A 17,360-nucleotide genomic window follows, 5' to 3' on the forward strand; every position below is an offset into this window, starting at 1 on the left:
AGTATAGAACAATACAAAGAAAAATTACAGTACAGTATAGTGACACATTGGCTGAATGTGTTTGAACTACTGCTAAAATAAACACAAGAGCACCATTCTGTCCTGCACTGATTTTGAGGATATTAACATGGCGATTAGGTGGATAGAGAGTAAAAACACAGCACAGCAGATTTGACTGAATCAGACATAAGAGTGGCATGCATTTAGTTTCTCTGGAAGAGGAGTCACTGCCAGCATCTTTCTCTGAAGATGTGAATAAATAATGTACAAACTTGAAAACTGGGAGAAACAAGAAAAACAACTGTGCTCTGATTTCACTTATCATAAGAGATTATGTAGAAAAGAGAGGTCTTTTTATACTAATTTCCATCTTTTGGAAATATTTTCTGCTGCAGACTCATAGCAAGTTTAGTCAGACAGCAATGCTTCTGATGGAAGTTGACAACACAACTTTTTATTTACACTTTCTAGCAAACTGCAGTCAAATATGCAACTCATTTTTATTGTTATTTTTTAGAGGACTTAAGTAACAGATACTGAGGGTGTCATTCAGGACCATGTGTAGTAATAAGTTGTTATAGATTAATTTACTATCTGAAAATCAATTGAAAATCAATATTTCAGTGTTTTACAACTTTAGTCTGAGACTATTTGAACTATTCTGATGGAGTAAATTATTTCCATTTTGTACTTCATGCAGAAAAAAACAGGCACTATGAATAGTATTGGTTCGGTTGGATAGTATTTTTTAAGTACAATCCGACCCAGGTCTGCCTGGTACATCTTTGAACATTTTCTATTCTCTTTATCTCTCAGTTCCCCCACATCACAGTCCTGAGAATAACAGCAGTGGGGATTATTTTAGGAACGCCTCTGGCTGCTGCTGCTGCTGCTGCTGTCGCCGCCATCTGCCTCCTCTGTTCTTCCTCCTCCACCATTCCCCTCTCACTGCCTCCTCCTCCAGCTCACTGCTTCCTCCAACGGTTTTTGGGTTTCTCCTCACACCCAGGACCCTCGCAGGTGCCAGGGAGTGGGGGTGGAGGTGTAGGGGCAGCCTTCGCAGGGGCAGGTGTGCCCACGGCCTTGCTGACACTGCTGAGCAGAGCTGGCAGCTCATGTGAGATGGCCTTCTCTATCCTGTCCAGCAGGCAGCCACCGGACCAGCTGCAGTGGTGGGAGAGCTGCTTGAAGCTGGACACTGGGTTCACTCCGAAGAAGTCCTGATAGGCCTCCTTGTCAGGCAGATCGAACTTGCTGACGTTGGTCTTGGCCAGAATGGATTTGAAGATGTAGTACTTGTCCGGGTCAGTGACAATGTCGTGGAACACCTCGTAGGGGTCGCTAAACCAGCCCAGCTTGTCATAGTAGGTCTGGAGGTAGCGGTCCACAAGGAGGGCATGGATGCGCACACGGATACCATGCTGGCGGATGAAAGCAATCTTGTTCTCTATCTGGTTCTCGATCACCTGCAGGGGAGAAGACAGAGAAATAAGAAAGGAGAGAAAAAAGATAAATACACAGAAGAGGGAGACAGAAAATCTGAATGATGGGAATATAGAGAGGTTTACTGTTTCTCTGGCTCTGAAAATTAGACATTAAGACTTGGCTAGCATCCTTACATCAAGTGCTTCTTACACAAAGATAAATCAGAGATGTGTATTGCAAGCAATTCATGACTTTAGTCACAATAAAGCCTCTCAAATCTTAAGAATTATTGTCAGTCATTTGAAAATGTGGTGAGAGTGAACATAACAGGTGCTTAATGGAGCAATTACCACATAGAGTGTGTCTAAACTCAAGGAATCATATTGTCAATGAAAATAAGTTTACCTGGTTGAGGTCCTCCAGCAGAGAAGTCTCCTCCTTCATGAACAGTTGTCGACTTGTGTCTGCAGTGTAGTCCTGAGGCCAGAAGGAGCTGACGTACACGCGAGGAGGCTCTGTGACATTGATCAGGGGTGCCATGCTCCAGAACAGGGCTCCATAGACCCTCATCAGGTTCTGGGTGGAGAGACTGTCAGCCTTGTTGAGAATGAGGCGGATCTGGGACTCACGGCCCTTCATCTGCCTGAAGAGCATCTCCAGCTCTCCACCCACATCCAGTTTGGTGGGGTCGAACACCAGGAAGATCAGATCAGCCCGATCGATGAACCACTGGCACACCTCGCTGTAGGGGTAACCTGAGAGAGGGAGGGGATTCATTTTATGAAAAGGTTCCTGCCCTGTGATATGTCCCAAAGCAACATGATGGGCTCAAAAATACTGAACTTTTCATGCAAGTATTATTGTAACAGAAGCACGGGTTAGCTCATGGTTAACATTAGTTTCACTGTTCATTACCCTACAATGAAACCTTCCCTTTTAAAGTAAATTTCTCACATATAGTGTTGTAACTCAACAGACACAACTCTGTTAAAATGCATAGTAAATAAACCTGACTCACTGTGCAACTAAAATATTTCATTGATTCCTTATTGCCGTTGTGGTATGTGTGTTTTTGTCTGTGTGTGTGTATTTATGAGTGCCTATGATAATGACGCCAATCAAACAAGCTAATCTAATATGGTACTTATGTCTGTTGCTGATGTCTGTTGCCTCCACAGATTTCAGTCATTGATTGATTAATTGAGCTTCCACTCTGATCACAGCTACATAAATGTCTGTGTAAGCCTGTGGGAAATCTTGGTATAACATGGTAGAGAACAATTTTGGCAAGACAGTGGGAAAAAAAGTCAAATTAGTATTTTGTACCTGCAGCTGTGATATGAACTTAATTCCATTAGTAATGCTCACCCCTCTCCTGCTGCTTGCGGTTCTCGATGACACCAGGCGTATCCACAAAGGTGACCCTCTCCAGCAGCTTGTGGGGCATCTCGATGCCCACCAGCCGCTCCAAAAAGCCTTGGCCAAACTTCTCCAGTGGGGACAAGGACCGTGAGCTGTCAGCTGCCATAACAATGCCTTCTATGGACCGAAACTTCTCGCCATGCATTATGACGGTGTACTCAGAGGTGGTTGGTTCAGCACCTGGTGGAGGGATGAGGATGGAACGATTTAACAGGGAACAATTTATGGACTTTTTTTATTGCATGTCTTTGTGATTGTAAAGCAGCACTTTAGATTTTGCATTAAAAATAATCCTCAATTCACATGTTAGCTAATTTATAGTTAATGTTAATATTAATAAATGCGTACAGTTTATGACAATGAAGATATAAATCATGATTAGTGTTTTAGATTATGTTATAGATCATTATTACATATTTCTAGATTAACAAACACATTTATTGCAATATTTCACTTAAGTAGTAGTCATCACAGAAGAGTGGGTAACCCTACTGTATATAAACCTTATATATAACTGTATTTGGATTGTTATCACTACTTTCGATTATTATGACTACTTTTGAATAATGGCTTTGTCACTTATAAGCTACCTCACAAACAATCAAATTTTTTCAGCATGAACCTGTGTAGAGTTCTTGCGAGGTGCCGTGAAGACCCAGCAGGTAGTTGATCATGGAGGACTTGCCGACACTCCAGGGTCCAAGGAACAAAACCATTGGTTTAGAGGTGACCTCCCCATCTGCAGTGGGGACATAGCATGAGGGATTGAGAGAGGAGGAACACAGAAAATCTGCTTCACAAAAATAAAATTGTGATCATTAAGCTTTTTTTTGGTTTATATTATTTAAGGAGGATGTGTTTTTTTAATCTCTTTGTCCATTCAATACTTTTGTACAGAGCAAAATATCTGTAAAAGGGATGGATAGAATGATACATTTTTTTGCATGAACATTCATACTCTGCTGAGGATGATCACTAAAAATGTCTTCTGATCTCTTGATCAAAGTTTGTTCTTGTACACAGGAAATATCAAATCAAATGTGCAGGCTGACATTAAATGTGCAAATCGACTACACAACTACATAGATCCATTAGCTCTCCGTTAGTGCCACCCTCAGGACACAATATCAAACTTACATACAAGAAAAGGCATTATTTAATGGATGGAAACTGCAATGTTATTGTTAAGAACATTCATGGTCCAAAAAAGAGCATGTCCTTTTGGATTTAATGAAGCACACAGTGATGCATATATTGATGTTAAAAAGACACCAAAATTAAACATTCTTATTGTGTACATGTCCTTCTATTCTGCACCACAAGGGGTCCCAGAGTCACATGGCACAGCATGAAGTCTTCATCCGGCTTCTTAGCATAAATTATACTCCCTGCCCTCAAGTGCCATGGAACAAAGTTGTAGGGAGGCTGGCCCACACAATGTTTCCCTTAATTATCAACAGACAGAGTTCTTATTGTGCTTCTCTGAGAGGTTTGAACAACTTCAAGTCGGGCTTCGTTTCATCTGAACTGGGACTTAAGTTACGTCTTATTCTTTCTGTGCAGCTACAGTTTCATAAAACATGTGCCACTACATGTGCTGTGCGGTTAACTGTGGTGAACTGATACAGGTGGTTAAAACTAGTGAGTGGATATGGTGCCTTTCTGTTGGATTTCCAATGAGTCAGTTATGGTTTTAGGTATATCAGATGATTAATGCCATTGGTGCCAAAGTTGTGGTGTCTTACTCACGTGCCCAACAAGATGCATCATTACAGTCTACTTTATGCAAACTGAATTGCAGTTGAAGTCATAAACAGATGATTTTGTGGTTGCTGGGGTCTGTAGAGCCTATTTCAGACAGTGCATGTGATACAAATGCAAATGTTTTTACCTGTGACTTCATGCTGCCTGAGCTCATTGTACTTGTAGGCTTGCTCCACCGGCTTGATGGCCTTGTGGTAGATGTTCAACAGCTTCTTCATTGCAGCTAGAGAAAGAAAGAGAGAGAGTGTGTAATGGCGCCATTTTGGACAGGATTTTTATTAATGCTCTTGCTATCATTACTGATTGCAACAATTGCTTTGGCAGTGTGTGATGAATTGCCTTCGTAAAGTTTATTGAATTGAGCCGAGGTGATTAAGAGACCGGCTTCTCTGCAGAACTTTTCTGAAATGAACCAGTCTGATTTAAGAGAACAAAGAGGCCTTCATGCAGAGGACAGAGTTATACATTTAAACTGATTAATCACCTGCCTCGAGACATGTCTGCACGCACACGCACACTCAGTTCATGCACTCACACAGTACACACACTCGCACATGAAAGCCCCAGGATCTAGACATCATGAAACAATTTTGAGAATAGTTTCAGCCCCCAAAATTGACTCAAACTTCCTTTAGTTCACATGCAAACACATCTGTTTTTCTTTTTCCATTGACAAAGTAGCTGTAAACAGTGTGCTGTATTTTCATTTCAAGCTCTCCACACAGAACTTCAACAGCAAAGACCCAGTTTTTGATCAAGAGGATTCACTGTCAGGAATGTGTATGCATGTTTGGATATATATGTGCTGTGGTACTGGTGGTTGGTGGGTTTAAATTTTACCCTTTCACTGCAAGCATGATGTCAGTAATTTTGAGATGTCTTTGTCCCTTACCTGAGTACTCTTCTGAGGGTTCGGCAGAACCCAGTCTCAGTGTGTCCTCAATGTGGGAGCGGTCTCTCAGTGTCTGGCCCTTTGCCTCATCCCCACCTGCTGATTGGAAGAACAGACTCTCAGTCGACTGGTGAGTTATAAACCTTAACACTGCCAAATGTATTAAATTACTCTTAATGCTCTGACAAATAAGGCATTGGAAACCAATTTGCAGTTTTCTATAGTGTGCAATAACTGATACTGATCATGTTTTATCTCTGAAGTCAACCACATTCTCTTATCTGTTGACAAAGACAATTCATGAAAATTCAATTGACATGGTTACAGAGAAAAATGTAATCGCCAGGTGGATGACTTCCTGAGCTGTGAGTGACCAGACCATCTGAGCTGAGTACACTGTTATATCATGCTGTTGTCCTATGTATCTGTCTATTCCTTTCCTCTGCTATTTTGGTCTGTTTATTTCTGTACCAGAGGTTGTTGCTAATTCCCCTTTAGCTACACTCAGTGTCATATTCAGGGGGCTTGGCATGCCTGAGAGAGAAAGAGAGGAAACGAGAAAGATAAAGATCTTTGCTGTCATTTTATGACCCATCTGAGCAAAATCCCCACCGCATTGCCAAATATATTTTTCCATAAGGTTCCATAAGGCATACTTTATGTAGATTTTATAAGTTGTAAGTAATGTTTTTAAAACATCTTTTGTGAAACTCTCTCCTTATAAATGACCAATAAATGACCAACATTAAGCATTAAATGTTTAATTGATCATTAATAAAGCTGTCTCTTTTCAAATAGAAGAATGTTCTGTGATCACAAAAAAGCTGATATTGAACCAGATGGAATTCAGCAGATCACAAAATAACAAAACTACCATTTTAACACAAGCTTTTTGTATCCTACTTGTCAATATACAAAATATGTGTGTGTGTGTCTCAGCCATCACCTTTTATAGCAGGTGTCAACACGCGGTCACCAGATAGTGGCATGCTTCTTTAATTACTGAAGCTGTGACCATGGAGAGAGGTTTACTCTAATATTATCCCAACCTTCTCTAGGTGTAGATGCTCAGGCTGTCAGCTAGGCAAGATATAGGCCTCCAACGACAGGAAGAATTAAGTTACCTCCCGGGTACAGCTTTACTCTACTACTTAAGATGAAAGGAGATGCACAAGTACTTCATAGTATTGGTATTTTTCTTTCTGTACCTTTGGACTGTGCAGGCTCCTCTGCTGCCACCTCCTCCACTGTCGCTTCCTCAACATCATCAGGTGTCTCTTCCACCACAGGAGCCTCCTCCACTGTTTTTACCATGGGTACGTCTTCCACAGCCACCACCTCAACAGACTCTGATGTGTCTGCCTTTATCTCAGCCTCTGGAATCACCTCTGGCTGTGAAATGACTTCAGGTTCTGATTCTAGTTCTGCAATCTCTTCTATCTCAGGCTCTGCAGCCAGCTCTGGTTCTGAAATCACCTGTGGTTCAGCCTCAGGTTCTGCCTCAGGCTCTGCAGCCACCTGTGGTTCAGCCTCAGGTTCTGCTTCATGCTCTGCAGCCACCTCTGGTTCAGCCTCAGGCTCTGCTTCAGGCTCTGCAGCCACATCTGGTTCAGCCTCAGGTTCTGCTTCATGCTCTGCAGCCACCTCTGGTTCAGCCTCAGGTTCTGCTTCAAGCTCTGCAGCCACCTCTGGTTCAGCCTCAGGTTCTGCTTCATGCTCTGCGACCACCTTTGGTTCAGCCTCAGGTTCTGCCTCATGCTCTGCAGCCACCTCCGGTTCAGCCTCAGGTTCTGCCTCATGCTCTGCTTCATGCTCTGCAGCCACCTCTGGTTCAGCCTCAGATTCTGCAGTGACCTCTGCCTCCACAGGGTCAGATTCAGTTTTAGGAACCTCTGCTTGTTCTGCTTCTAATTCTGTTTCGACCACTGCAGCCTCTTCCTCCTCTGCATCTTCAGCAATGTTAGCGTCCTCCTCAACAGCAGGTTCTTCCTCATCTCCCTGAGGTATGTCCTCTTCTTCTTCCTCCTCATGAGTCAATTCCTCATTTGCTTCCTCTCCTCCTTCCTTTATGTTCTCCTCCTCTACCTCTGCCTCTGCTACCTTCTCCTCGTCTTCAGATGATGCAACCTCCTCAGCTACTTCCTCCTCCTCTACACTTTGACCCTCCTCCACAGGCTCTGCATCAGCTACTTCATCAGAAATCTCCTCTCCTTCTACATTCTTCTCCTGGGGGACTGCCTCTTCCTGTTCTTCTTCACTTGTCACCTCAACAGTGGGAGCATCCTCTTCAGCAGCGGCTGCTTCCTCCTCCGCCTCCTCTTCATGCTCTGAACGCAATGCTGGCTCTTCAGTGGCAGCACCTAAAGCTGACGGGGGTGTGCAGGGCTGACACATGGTCCTCTCTGGGGCCGGGGTGTCGTTGGAGGAGCTCTGGCTCGCGTTCTCCTCTGTTGTGTCACATCCACAGGAGAAGAGGTCTCCCTCTGGCTGCTGAAGCTGCAGGCGCACCAAAGGCTCATCATCATGGATGGAGGACTCTGCCAAGAGATCTATGAGGTGAGGAGAGGAGAGAATGCATTTAGATGAGGGTGAGGTCAGAGGATGCAAATTGTAATACACAAAAGTGACAATCAACTGACATCATACATTCATCTCATACATGCTAATATAGCGTACACCGTACAGCATAATATGTTCTGCCTTGTTATCAGGTGGAGCTCTTATTTGGCTTATTGTGAGGCCGTTGATGGTTGTCTTAAAAGCAATATGCATAATCATCTGTATATTCCCTATAGAAATGCTATTCTGACCAATCAGATTACATGTAGCCAAATTAACATTTGGTTACAAATGTTAATTTGTAACCAAATGTAACCAAATAATTCAACTACACTTCTGCTGACCAGTCACTTTTGTGTTTTATGTCAGTGCGCGACCAGTGCTTAGTCAATGATTAAGTACAGAGCAGGTCAAATGTTCAGCACCTTCCAGATTTAAGACTCAGATTTCATCTCCTTGAATGGTGACAAGAGGACTATTTGAGGCACTCATATAGTGGACAGTTGCAGTGGGTTAGTTGTTTAGAGAATCTAAAAGAAGAAGCTGAGTGGACAGGATGGACTGCATCTATTTACTGTCATTGTATACAGTACATTAATTACTGTAGTCACGTTTCTGTTTAGTCCATAGTAATTTTATTCATGTAATAATTACACATAAGATTTAGAACTTCCTTTATTAGTTTATTGCTATTTTGATTTGAGAACTTGGTGTCATCTTCATGTCTATTAATATGGTAGGTCTTCTCAAGAGCAAAGCCAAAGATTGTTTGAGTGTTTCTCTCAGATCAATTAAAGACAGTAGCAGACATTTTCATGAACAAATTGCTAGCACTCAGCATTATATAGTAAACAATAGTTAGTATGACTTCAAAACAATCACATCTAAGCTGGGGACTCCCTCTCTGTTACACCTCCCACCACATGCTTGTACATGAGATACTCCACAATGTACAAAGAGCACAAGGCCATGACCTCTATTTAATTATAACTGCCTGTAAGGTCGTCAGACTGAGGAACACACAGTGGTACACAGTGTGATATTAGTAGGGCAGCTAAATGTATGTCTACAGTTCATATTACATGATGGGGGTTAGTGTGGAGGAGGAGGACTAATGGCTGACAGCAGCTGTCGTTTACATGTTCGTAAGGCTTCTGGATATTTGCCCATAATGAGGAACCAGGCTAATGCTAAAGGAAGAAGCTGACATATGTGATGGTAGTTTTAATGTATTATAGGAGTTTTACTTTGTAAAGTGTTCAACCTGCCACGTCTACATCAATTAGCAGTAAAAGCACAGCTGATGGCTCCTTGTTACTGTGCTACAGTGTTACAGTAACAGCATTACAGTTCTAGGGTCCTGTGGGAGAACTGTGCCATTGTTAATGTCATTAGTAGCACCTGCTGATTTTCATGCTATGACAGTTCAAAATACCTGTGGTAAAAGGATCCATAGCGGGAGCATAAAAACTGACGATCATGCCATTAAAGGATAGGCTCACAATTTTTCAAGTTTGTTTTAAAATAACAGTCAGGTGCCTATATGAACATTGAAACAGGATTTGGTAGCTGTAATCATTCCTCTGTTCTATACTGGCCATTTAAAGGTCCCTTCCTAATCCGCTTTTAAATTTATGAAATGATTGGGAGATAAAATCCCCCATCAAGTCCTCCAAATTAAACAACCACATAGGTCGTTTGACTATACACTACCGAATGAACCATAGGAGTATTTAATCACTGTTAAAAAATAATGGTGTTTTATGGTGTGATAATGTGGTTAAGGTCTGGTTAGGTTTAGACACAATAACACTCCTTCCTTAAAGGTTAGGCAACCTTTGTCATCATATCAACACCATGACAATGCTAGGTTCATTTAAAAATAAAAAACTGTACTAACTTGTGATTAGAAACAGGAGGCGAACAGCAGTGTCCTGTAGCAACATCCACTAAGACCACTTTTGGCAAGTAAGGATCTAGCCATCCACCCAAATTCGTGGCCTATATATATACTCAAAAGTGACTGTTGGTCAGTTTTGGCAACTAATGTTACATCCCTATGTGTCGTCTTTCTCAGGAGTCTCAAATCCACAGTCTTTATTTTGTGAAAAAATATATTTAAACTTTATTTGAAGCTCATGTATTTTAGTAGTCTAAGTTAGGCAAATCAAGTGGATAGCTTAAAGATTATCCTCTTTTTAGTGCAAAATTCCCTTTTTTTGTTACTATCCCTCCACTGCAGCTCAACAAGGGAACTCTGTCTAGGGAAACAGAAGACTGTTACACTTGATTTGATTTCGTCACACTGCTGAAGCCTCATATTATCTTCAAACTTTGGAACTTGATCTAATAACATGTTAGCATGATCTCATATTGTCTGAAGTGCCCAAAACAACTAACTGGACAAAAAGAGTATCACTCAACTGCAGTCTGTTTTAAAAGTGGATGTGAAAGTGTAAATTCTTGGAGGTGAGATGAAGGTAAGATCAGCTGCCTGTGAATCAGTCTAGTCAAATCACAAGTTGGTAGTGGTGAATAGGTCAGTGCCCATCCTAAACACTGACTACAGTCAGTGGTCCTAAATGATGCAAGCAGGACTTCATGTTCTCTCCCTCTCCATCACTGATCCATGACAATTTCATGTTCCTATTTTAACACCCTGAATCACATTTAGTGCTCATGATGTCGCTTGTCACCTCTTGTATCTGGAAGCTTTGTGCACTTATCACCTGCTGAGGGGGATTGTCAGCATTAGTGACCAGAGAACATCAAGCTCATATATTCAGAGCAACCACACTGCATGCAATCATATGTGAATTCAATTTTGGTCAACAGTGTTTTCTGCATTGTGCTATTAGCTGTTATCTGCCAACAGTGACAATCTTTTTGCAAGTTTTGTCTGGCAGATAATTGGGTATAATAATACAAACCAGTGGATTTCCAGTGTTTGGCCTGGCCATCACTGATTACAATGGTAATGCATTCTAATTGGTTAAAATACAGTGGCCCTGAGGTGTAAAACACTTGACGAAATGAAAAAACCCCCCACAAAAACAAAACTGAAAACACATCTCATTGGTTGATTTGTTTTCTAAAATGTTATGCTTTTACATTTCTCAATGGTTTTGTTATGTTTTCGGATTTGTCAGTGTTTACAAGAAGGTTGCTATGTATTTTGATTTTTTTTAATGCGTTTTCTGAAATGTTGTGTTTTGCACTTCAGCACCCCCATGTGGTGGTAAAGATTCACCTGACTTCAGCTGATTGGGAAGAAGCCTGAAATGAGAACCAGTTCCCAACCACCTAAAATTACAAAATACATTTACTTGGAAAAACAAATCTCCCAGCTTCCTTCACAATGACAAATTTATCCTTAATAATAATGGCCTTTGACACTAAGGAAATAAAAACAAGTATATAAGGCTGGATTCAATTAAAATAAACAAAATAAAGCCAGCAGGTTATCATTAGGCAAGCAAACATTTTTGTACGAATAGCACTAGATCTAACCAAATGCAAGTAACCATATTGAAAGGTGTGTCACTGTATTCATTCAAACTGGGCCCCAGAATACAGCAAAATACAGCAAAAAGTCTCAAAAAGGCCTAAAACACAGACAAGTTTCTGGCTGACAATATCTGCTAAATCAAGGTCTGCAGGAAGTTGGGGAAGGATAAAAAAGTCACGTGTGGGCAATTCCCAACCTCTCTTTAGCCCCAAAGAGAGAGCGTTGTCACAACCCTAACCCTAACTCAAGAGGGGAATGCCCCGGCCCTGCTTTCAGTTATTATTTAGCCAATCCCAACACCCTTCACCACAGGTGATCTGAATAACTCTTCAATTAGCTCAGAGGAATGTCTACATTCAACTACAATGAATTGGGAAAGAGAAATACCAGCAAATACCTAAGAATGGGTGACTGCTACAAGCAGTCTAATAACATTTGGTCCAAGCCCCAAATCAAAATCCTGCAAAGGTCTACTGATATTTATTAAACAAGATTTGTTCTTTGTGGTAACTTTTTAACAGCAGTTTCAGGGCGATAGTGAGTTGATGTGAGAAAGAGAAGCTACCACTGACGATTAAATAACAGTCACATATTCCCTCACTGTCACTGACAAAGGTCGAGGTATGAGGCTTGCCTGTCCAACCTCTGGCATTCAGTGTGGACCAGGATGTGTAAAACATGTCTTGGCCAGACTTAAGTGTACCGTAGGTGTCAGTAATTGAGTGAAACAAATAAGTGAGGGAGGAGGGGCAGGGTGGTGGGGTAGCGAGGGGTAACCTGAGGAGGGTGCTTGGATGCTGCCCTGATGGAACCACAGAGGTTTGGACACTGCCCACAGACAGTGCTGAAGCATTGTCTGTCGTGACATGAACAGCAGCAGTAGCCAAGATCCTGAAGTGCCAAAGGTACTTGACATTACATAACAAGGTCAGTTCCAAATGACCATAGACTGGTTTGTTTATGTTATATTGAATATAGGGTATGTAAAAGATAATAAAGTAAAAAGAGCATGCAACACATATATACAGCTGTTTGCATGTATGATGTAAACCCATGTAAAGGCCTCTGCTGAGTTTGTGGGCCACTTCATGCTGCATGCCTTTAAGAGAGTTATGAAGATAAAGTGGAAAGATCATTTTCTGCTGCTGAGCTGGTCTGCAGCAGTGGTCAAATTGAATTAAAGTTAACATAGTTAGGACGATGGTGGAACATATTAGTGACAGAAGACATGTGAAAATAATAAAGTCAGATCATATTTTCTTCAAATTACCATTATGCAGAGGGAACATGTTAGTTCGGGGGAATCAAAGAGTTTTCTGTTTTTAGCTTTTTCCCACAAGGCTATGCATACCAGTCAAACTGTTCCCTTGTCATTCTTGGACACTCAAGGATGCACATTCATAGCAGGTGTACTATGCACATTCATAGAAGTGAAGTATAACCTGGACCCCAGTGGATTCCCTGTGGACGCCCAGATGTATAGTCACTAACCTGGTGACAACTTTTAGTGATTTATTCAGCATGATGGTATGCATGTATTTGCAGGCACAGACTGAAATGTCTCAACAGTTACTGGATGGAATGCCATTAAATTTTGTCACACATGGTCCTCAGAAGATACATCCTAATGACCATTGTGATACCATGACTCTCTCTGTACTGCTACCATGAAACTGTTAGTTTTGCTTTAAATAATATGACCTCCGAAAGGATTTCTATTAAAGCTGATATGAATATGCATCCAAGATGAACTGTAATAACTTTGAGCATCCCTTAATTTTTCATGTATTGTCATCTTCAGATTCAATTTTCATTTTAGCTGATGACCATATATCTGCAAATCATTTTCATTAGCCTCAGTTGTATGTTTCTGTTTTGTCCTAATTAGTGTGCTAACATGTTAAACTAAGATGGTGAACATGGTAAACATGCTGCCTGCTACATTTGAGCATTTTAGCAGCGATTCTGGTACATTCAATACATATTGACACAAAATGAACCTCTGGACTGAATGCTTGTAGATTGTTCTTTTGCTTCCCTACGGAGCAAATTTAAAACACAACACTCATATATTATCATTTTATAAAGTTAATATGTTGAATATGCCATGATGCCAAAATACAGAGTAATGTTAGCAATCATTTTTGGGAATTACGTTTCTTTCCACCTGATGAATATAACTCAAATAATACTCTCTTTTTAGTTCTGTTTTGGTCTCCACAAACTCTTGAGAAAAGAATCTGGGTCTTTAGCAGTTAAATGCATCACTGTATTCACTAGTGCATTGCTAACTGTCTGTCTGTCTGCTGTCTGGTGCTGGGAAGGTAGCATACAGTGTTTTCTGTAAAGCCGCCCGCTGTGAATGGAGACAGACTGGATGAGAATAATGAGACTGAGCCAATAAAATATGAGTCAATCTGAGTCTCTTTTGCACATCACACATAGTCATTGTCATGTTATAAATAATTATATGGATTGGAGCAACTTTAAAATGAGATATTTGATGGTATTGCAATGCTCCTATTATCATGTTGCCTCAAGAACATTCAAGAACCAGTGTGCTACAGTGTATAGTTGCTACAACTGAGTGCGCCGCTTTGTGCCACTATGTACTGGTCATTTCCAGGATTTCCTTACTCACAGGATCCTTCCGCTGCTGCACTGAAGCCTGAGCAGAGCACAGTGCCATGGGGATAGAGAGCGACAGGTGCCTGGGTGCTGTATGGTACCTCCCAGAGACAGAAATAGTCCCACAATGAGTCAGAGGGTGAAAAGAAGGAGGGATAATTCCATTCCTATTTTCAGGAAGTGTGACACTCTTTTCTTCCCTGTGATTGTCATGAGGCTGGCCTACAAGTCCACTGCACTGTTGCTCACACTCCCCACAACAGTGCGCAGGTGGCAGAGCATGACTCAGACTCTTTTCAAAGACCAAAGACCAAATAAATGCATCAGCGGTACTAATGTGAGCATAAAAAGCACAATGAATGATCAGTTAATTCAGCAGCATTTTTAGACATCAGTGGCAAAAACTAAAGTGCCCAGGAACAGGAACATGCAACTAGTGATAGTTTTGATCATTTTAAAAACATTCTGAATCTTTCTCAGCATGATGATGATATGAATTCTATTGTTGAATTTCTCCATCTACACAACTGGTTTGAACCTTTCTTTTACCACTTCCTCAGCACTACTTCTTTGTTGGTACAGCATGGAAAAGAATGTTCAGTGCACTGTGTCAACAGTACTTTACATAGGCAGACATGACGACAATAAATAATAATCCTGACAGGCAATAAAGGGCTGCATGTAACACAATGCAAGATGCAGGAATGACAATCACCTTGCTGAGAAGCCATATTCCCCTATTTTATCTCATTATGCCATTTGTGTCAAATCTCACCTTTCATTAAAAAGTAATCACTAATAATAATAATACAGAGAGGAAGGACACTGCCATGTCAGCGTTGTTGCTACTACTTAACTTTTCATAGAACTCTTATTATCTAGTCATGTAACTCTAAACAGCTCAACTGTTCGACTACTGCACTATGGTCCTAGAACGCACTCTGCTCTACTCTCTTATGTCTCTTTTAGCTGGGACATCCCCTGGACCTGGACCCTGATGCCTGGAATGACAGATTATCAGCTCTGCAGACAGATCAGAGCAGAGACATACAGGAGTGAAGAGGCTTTAATGAGACATTAAACACACTGCGCTGATTTTAGATGCAGACATGGAGTCTATCTGCACTCATGGATGTCTTTTTTAGATTATTTTGTTTGCATGTAACATCAAGCAGGGAATCTGTATCCATACGTATGTGATAAAGATATGTGTGCTTGCCCAGGAGTGTTAAAGAGATGCGTATCAGTCTGGGGTGACCACAGTATCTGGTGACGACTTTGTCTGACTGATGCCTGACACCTGACTACGGCTGCATGTGGAGGCCAAAATGAACCAGTGCAAGGACAGACAAGGGTATCCTATGCCTCGACGTCAACTGTGCATGACAAGTCAGCAACTGCAAAACTTGAATAAAACAAGTAAAGTAATGTATAAACCACAATAGTTCATAGTGGATTTCTGATTTGCTCATTTAAAAAAAACAACATAAATTTGATGAAGAATGAGGGTAAAACATCAAGTGTCTCTAAAATGTCAAACTCATCACTTAAGCACTGACTGGCCAAACAACATGTGACCAGCTGTGAAAAGACAATCAAACTGAAATAGATCCAGTAGGGGAAACTAATAATTTCAGCCAGTTTTTTTCTTTGGCTGCAGTAGAGAATGCGACTCTTTGTAGTGAGTCCAAGTCACTCAGTCAGTGCTGTCACTGTGTTTCTCTCCAGAGTGGTGGGAATAAGCAGCCGGCAGGACAGTTTCCATCAGCTGGTGTCACACCTCAGCCCTGACATTTCCATGTGCAACCGCAAAGCTCCACACTGCACCACGTAACATACTGCAACACTTTTCCTGCCTGATTAACTGAGTTTACATATACTGTGGTTTACACAGATGTGCGTTAAAATTAGATACAAATTTCCAATGGGAAACAGAGAAGAGGGAGTTTTGTGTGAGGGAATGCAAGCTGTATGACACACCTAAAAGACTTAATCAGCATTTCTTACTGCCTCACACCAGTAGAAAGCTTGAGAAATGTAGTGACAGTTAAAATGTGCAACCACTTTCAATCATAAAAGCATTTAGTTGTGCATTTACACACATTATGTAAAAAAACTTGAGAAATGGAGCTTTCATTTTTACCTTTGTTACTGAACTAAGAAGTCATTGTCACATCCACTCTAAGTCTCATCAATACTTGCTTAAATAACTCCCAGAGAATCCAAATGCATCCAACAACAAACTGAAATGTTTTACACCAAAACCGTCGGCCATACCTGCAGCAGACAGAGCCAGCAGAGACAGCAAACAGCACACAGACACCAGAGACTTCATTTTGGCTGCCAGGGGCCTTCTCCTCATCCCCCCCAGATATATATACTGCTCCGGCTGAAGGTCAGAGGGCATGCCAGGGGAGGCGGGGCGCAGCAACGGCAACTGCACCCATATCAGCCATTGTGTGTCTGAACAGCTGCCTAGTCCAATCGGAAATGTTGAGAGGAGATTGAAGTGGGAAGAGATTGGCTGGTCATGCTGCGTTCTTGTAGTTTTAACATTAATCCCATAATAAGTGCTTCAGTTAAGAGTATTCAGAAACCTTTTAACTCCTAAAACCATGAATGCACTTAGTGCTAGAGCTGCAATGATTAGTCATTTGAGAGACAATAGACTATTTAGACTATAATCAATTGGCAAGTACTTCAATTAGTGAACAGAAATTCTAATCATTTGATGTGTGTGTGTGTTCTTATACATTGTAAGTTGAATATTTGAAGGTTTTCACTGTTGGTCAGAGTAAGACCTTTAAAGATGTCACATTGGGCTGTGGAAGATGACACTAGGGATTTTTCACTTTTACGTGATTGATAAAACAATGAAATCGATAATGAAAATAATTAGCATTAGCCCTACTAATTTCTACTGTAGAGCATGTATGTTACACCTGAAGGTCTCAAGTAACTGCATGCCAACTAAAAAGATCAAAATGAGGCCTGTGTGCCACCTGTGTTTATCAAAAATGTGATCAGGCTGCAGAGCAACTCCTCTGCTGCTGCCAAAGTTGGAGTTGCTCAATATCACCACCTGGTGGACAGAAGGGGTCATATGATGTACAATTGAACAGCAGGCAACGGGGTGTAATAAAAAAAGTACAAATTTTATTT

General features: G+C 41.2%; 1 protein-coding gene across 1 annotated transcript; it reads right to left on the reverse strand.

Moving 5' to 3' along the window:
- Window positions 1–448: 448 nt before the first annotated feature.
- wu:fb80c09 (translation initiation factor IF-2) lies at window positions 449–16,605 on the reverse strand. Its single transcript, XM_053326873.1, has 9 exons — window positions 16,476–16,605; window positions 6,712–8,052; window positions 5,975–6,037; window positions 5,504–5,599; window positions 4,739–4,834; window positions 3,470–3,586; window positions 2,794–3,027; window positions 1,831–2,180; window positions 449–1,466 (listed from the first exon to the last, which is right to left on the reverse strand). Exons 1-9 carry the CDS (start codon window positions 16,603–16,605, stop codon window positions 966–968), a joined length of 2,928 nt encoding a protein of 975 aa, XP_053182848.1. The 3' UTR covers window positions 449–965.
- Between the last annotated feature and the right edge of the window lie 755 nt (window positions 16,606–17,360).

The sequence above is a fragment of the Scomber japonicus genome, chromosome 2, assembly GCF_027409825.1.
Source record: "Scomber japonicus isolate fScoJap1 chromosome 2, fScoJap1.pri, whole genome shotgun sequence".
NCBI classification, from domain to species: Eukaryota; Metazoa; Chordata; class Actinopteri; order Scombriformes; family Scombridae; genus Scomber; species Scomber japonicus.

Excerpts from the sequence above, each read along its gene's own strand:
- wu:fb80c09 (XM_053326873.1), bottom strand. The coding sequence starts at position 16,605 with ATGCCCTCTGACCTTCAGCCGGAGCAGTATATATATCTGGGGGGGATG. Across the intron at positions 3,028-3,469 it reads CTCGCAAGAACTCTACACAG|GTGCTGAACCAACCACCTCT; the intron begins GTTCATGCTGAA and ends TCCCTCCACCAG. Across the intron at positions 1,467-1,830 it reads TGCTGGAGGACCTCAACCAG|GTGATCGAGAACCAGATAGA; the intron begins GTAAACTTATTT and ends TCTCCCCTGCAG.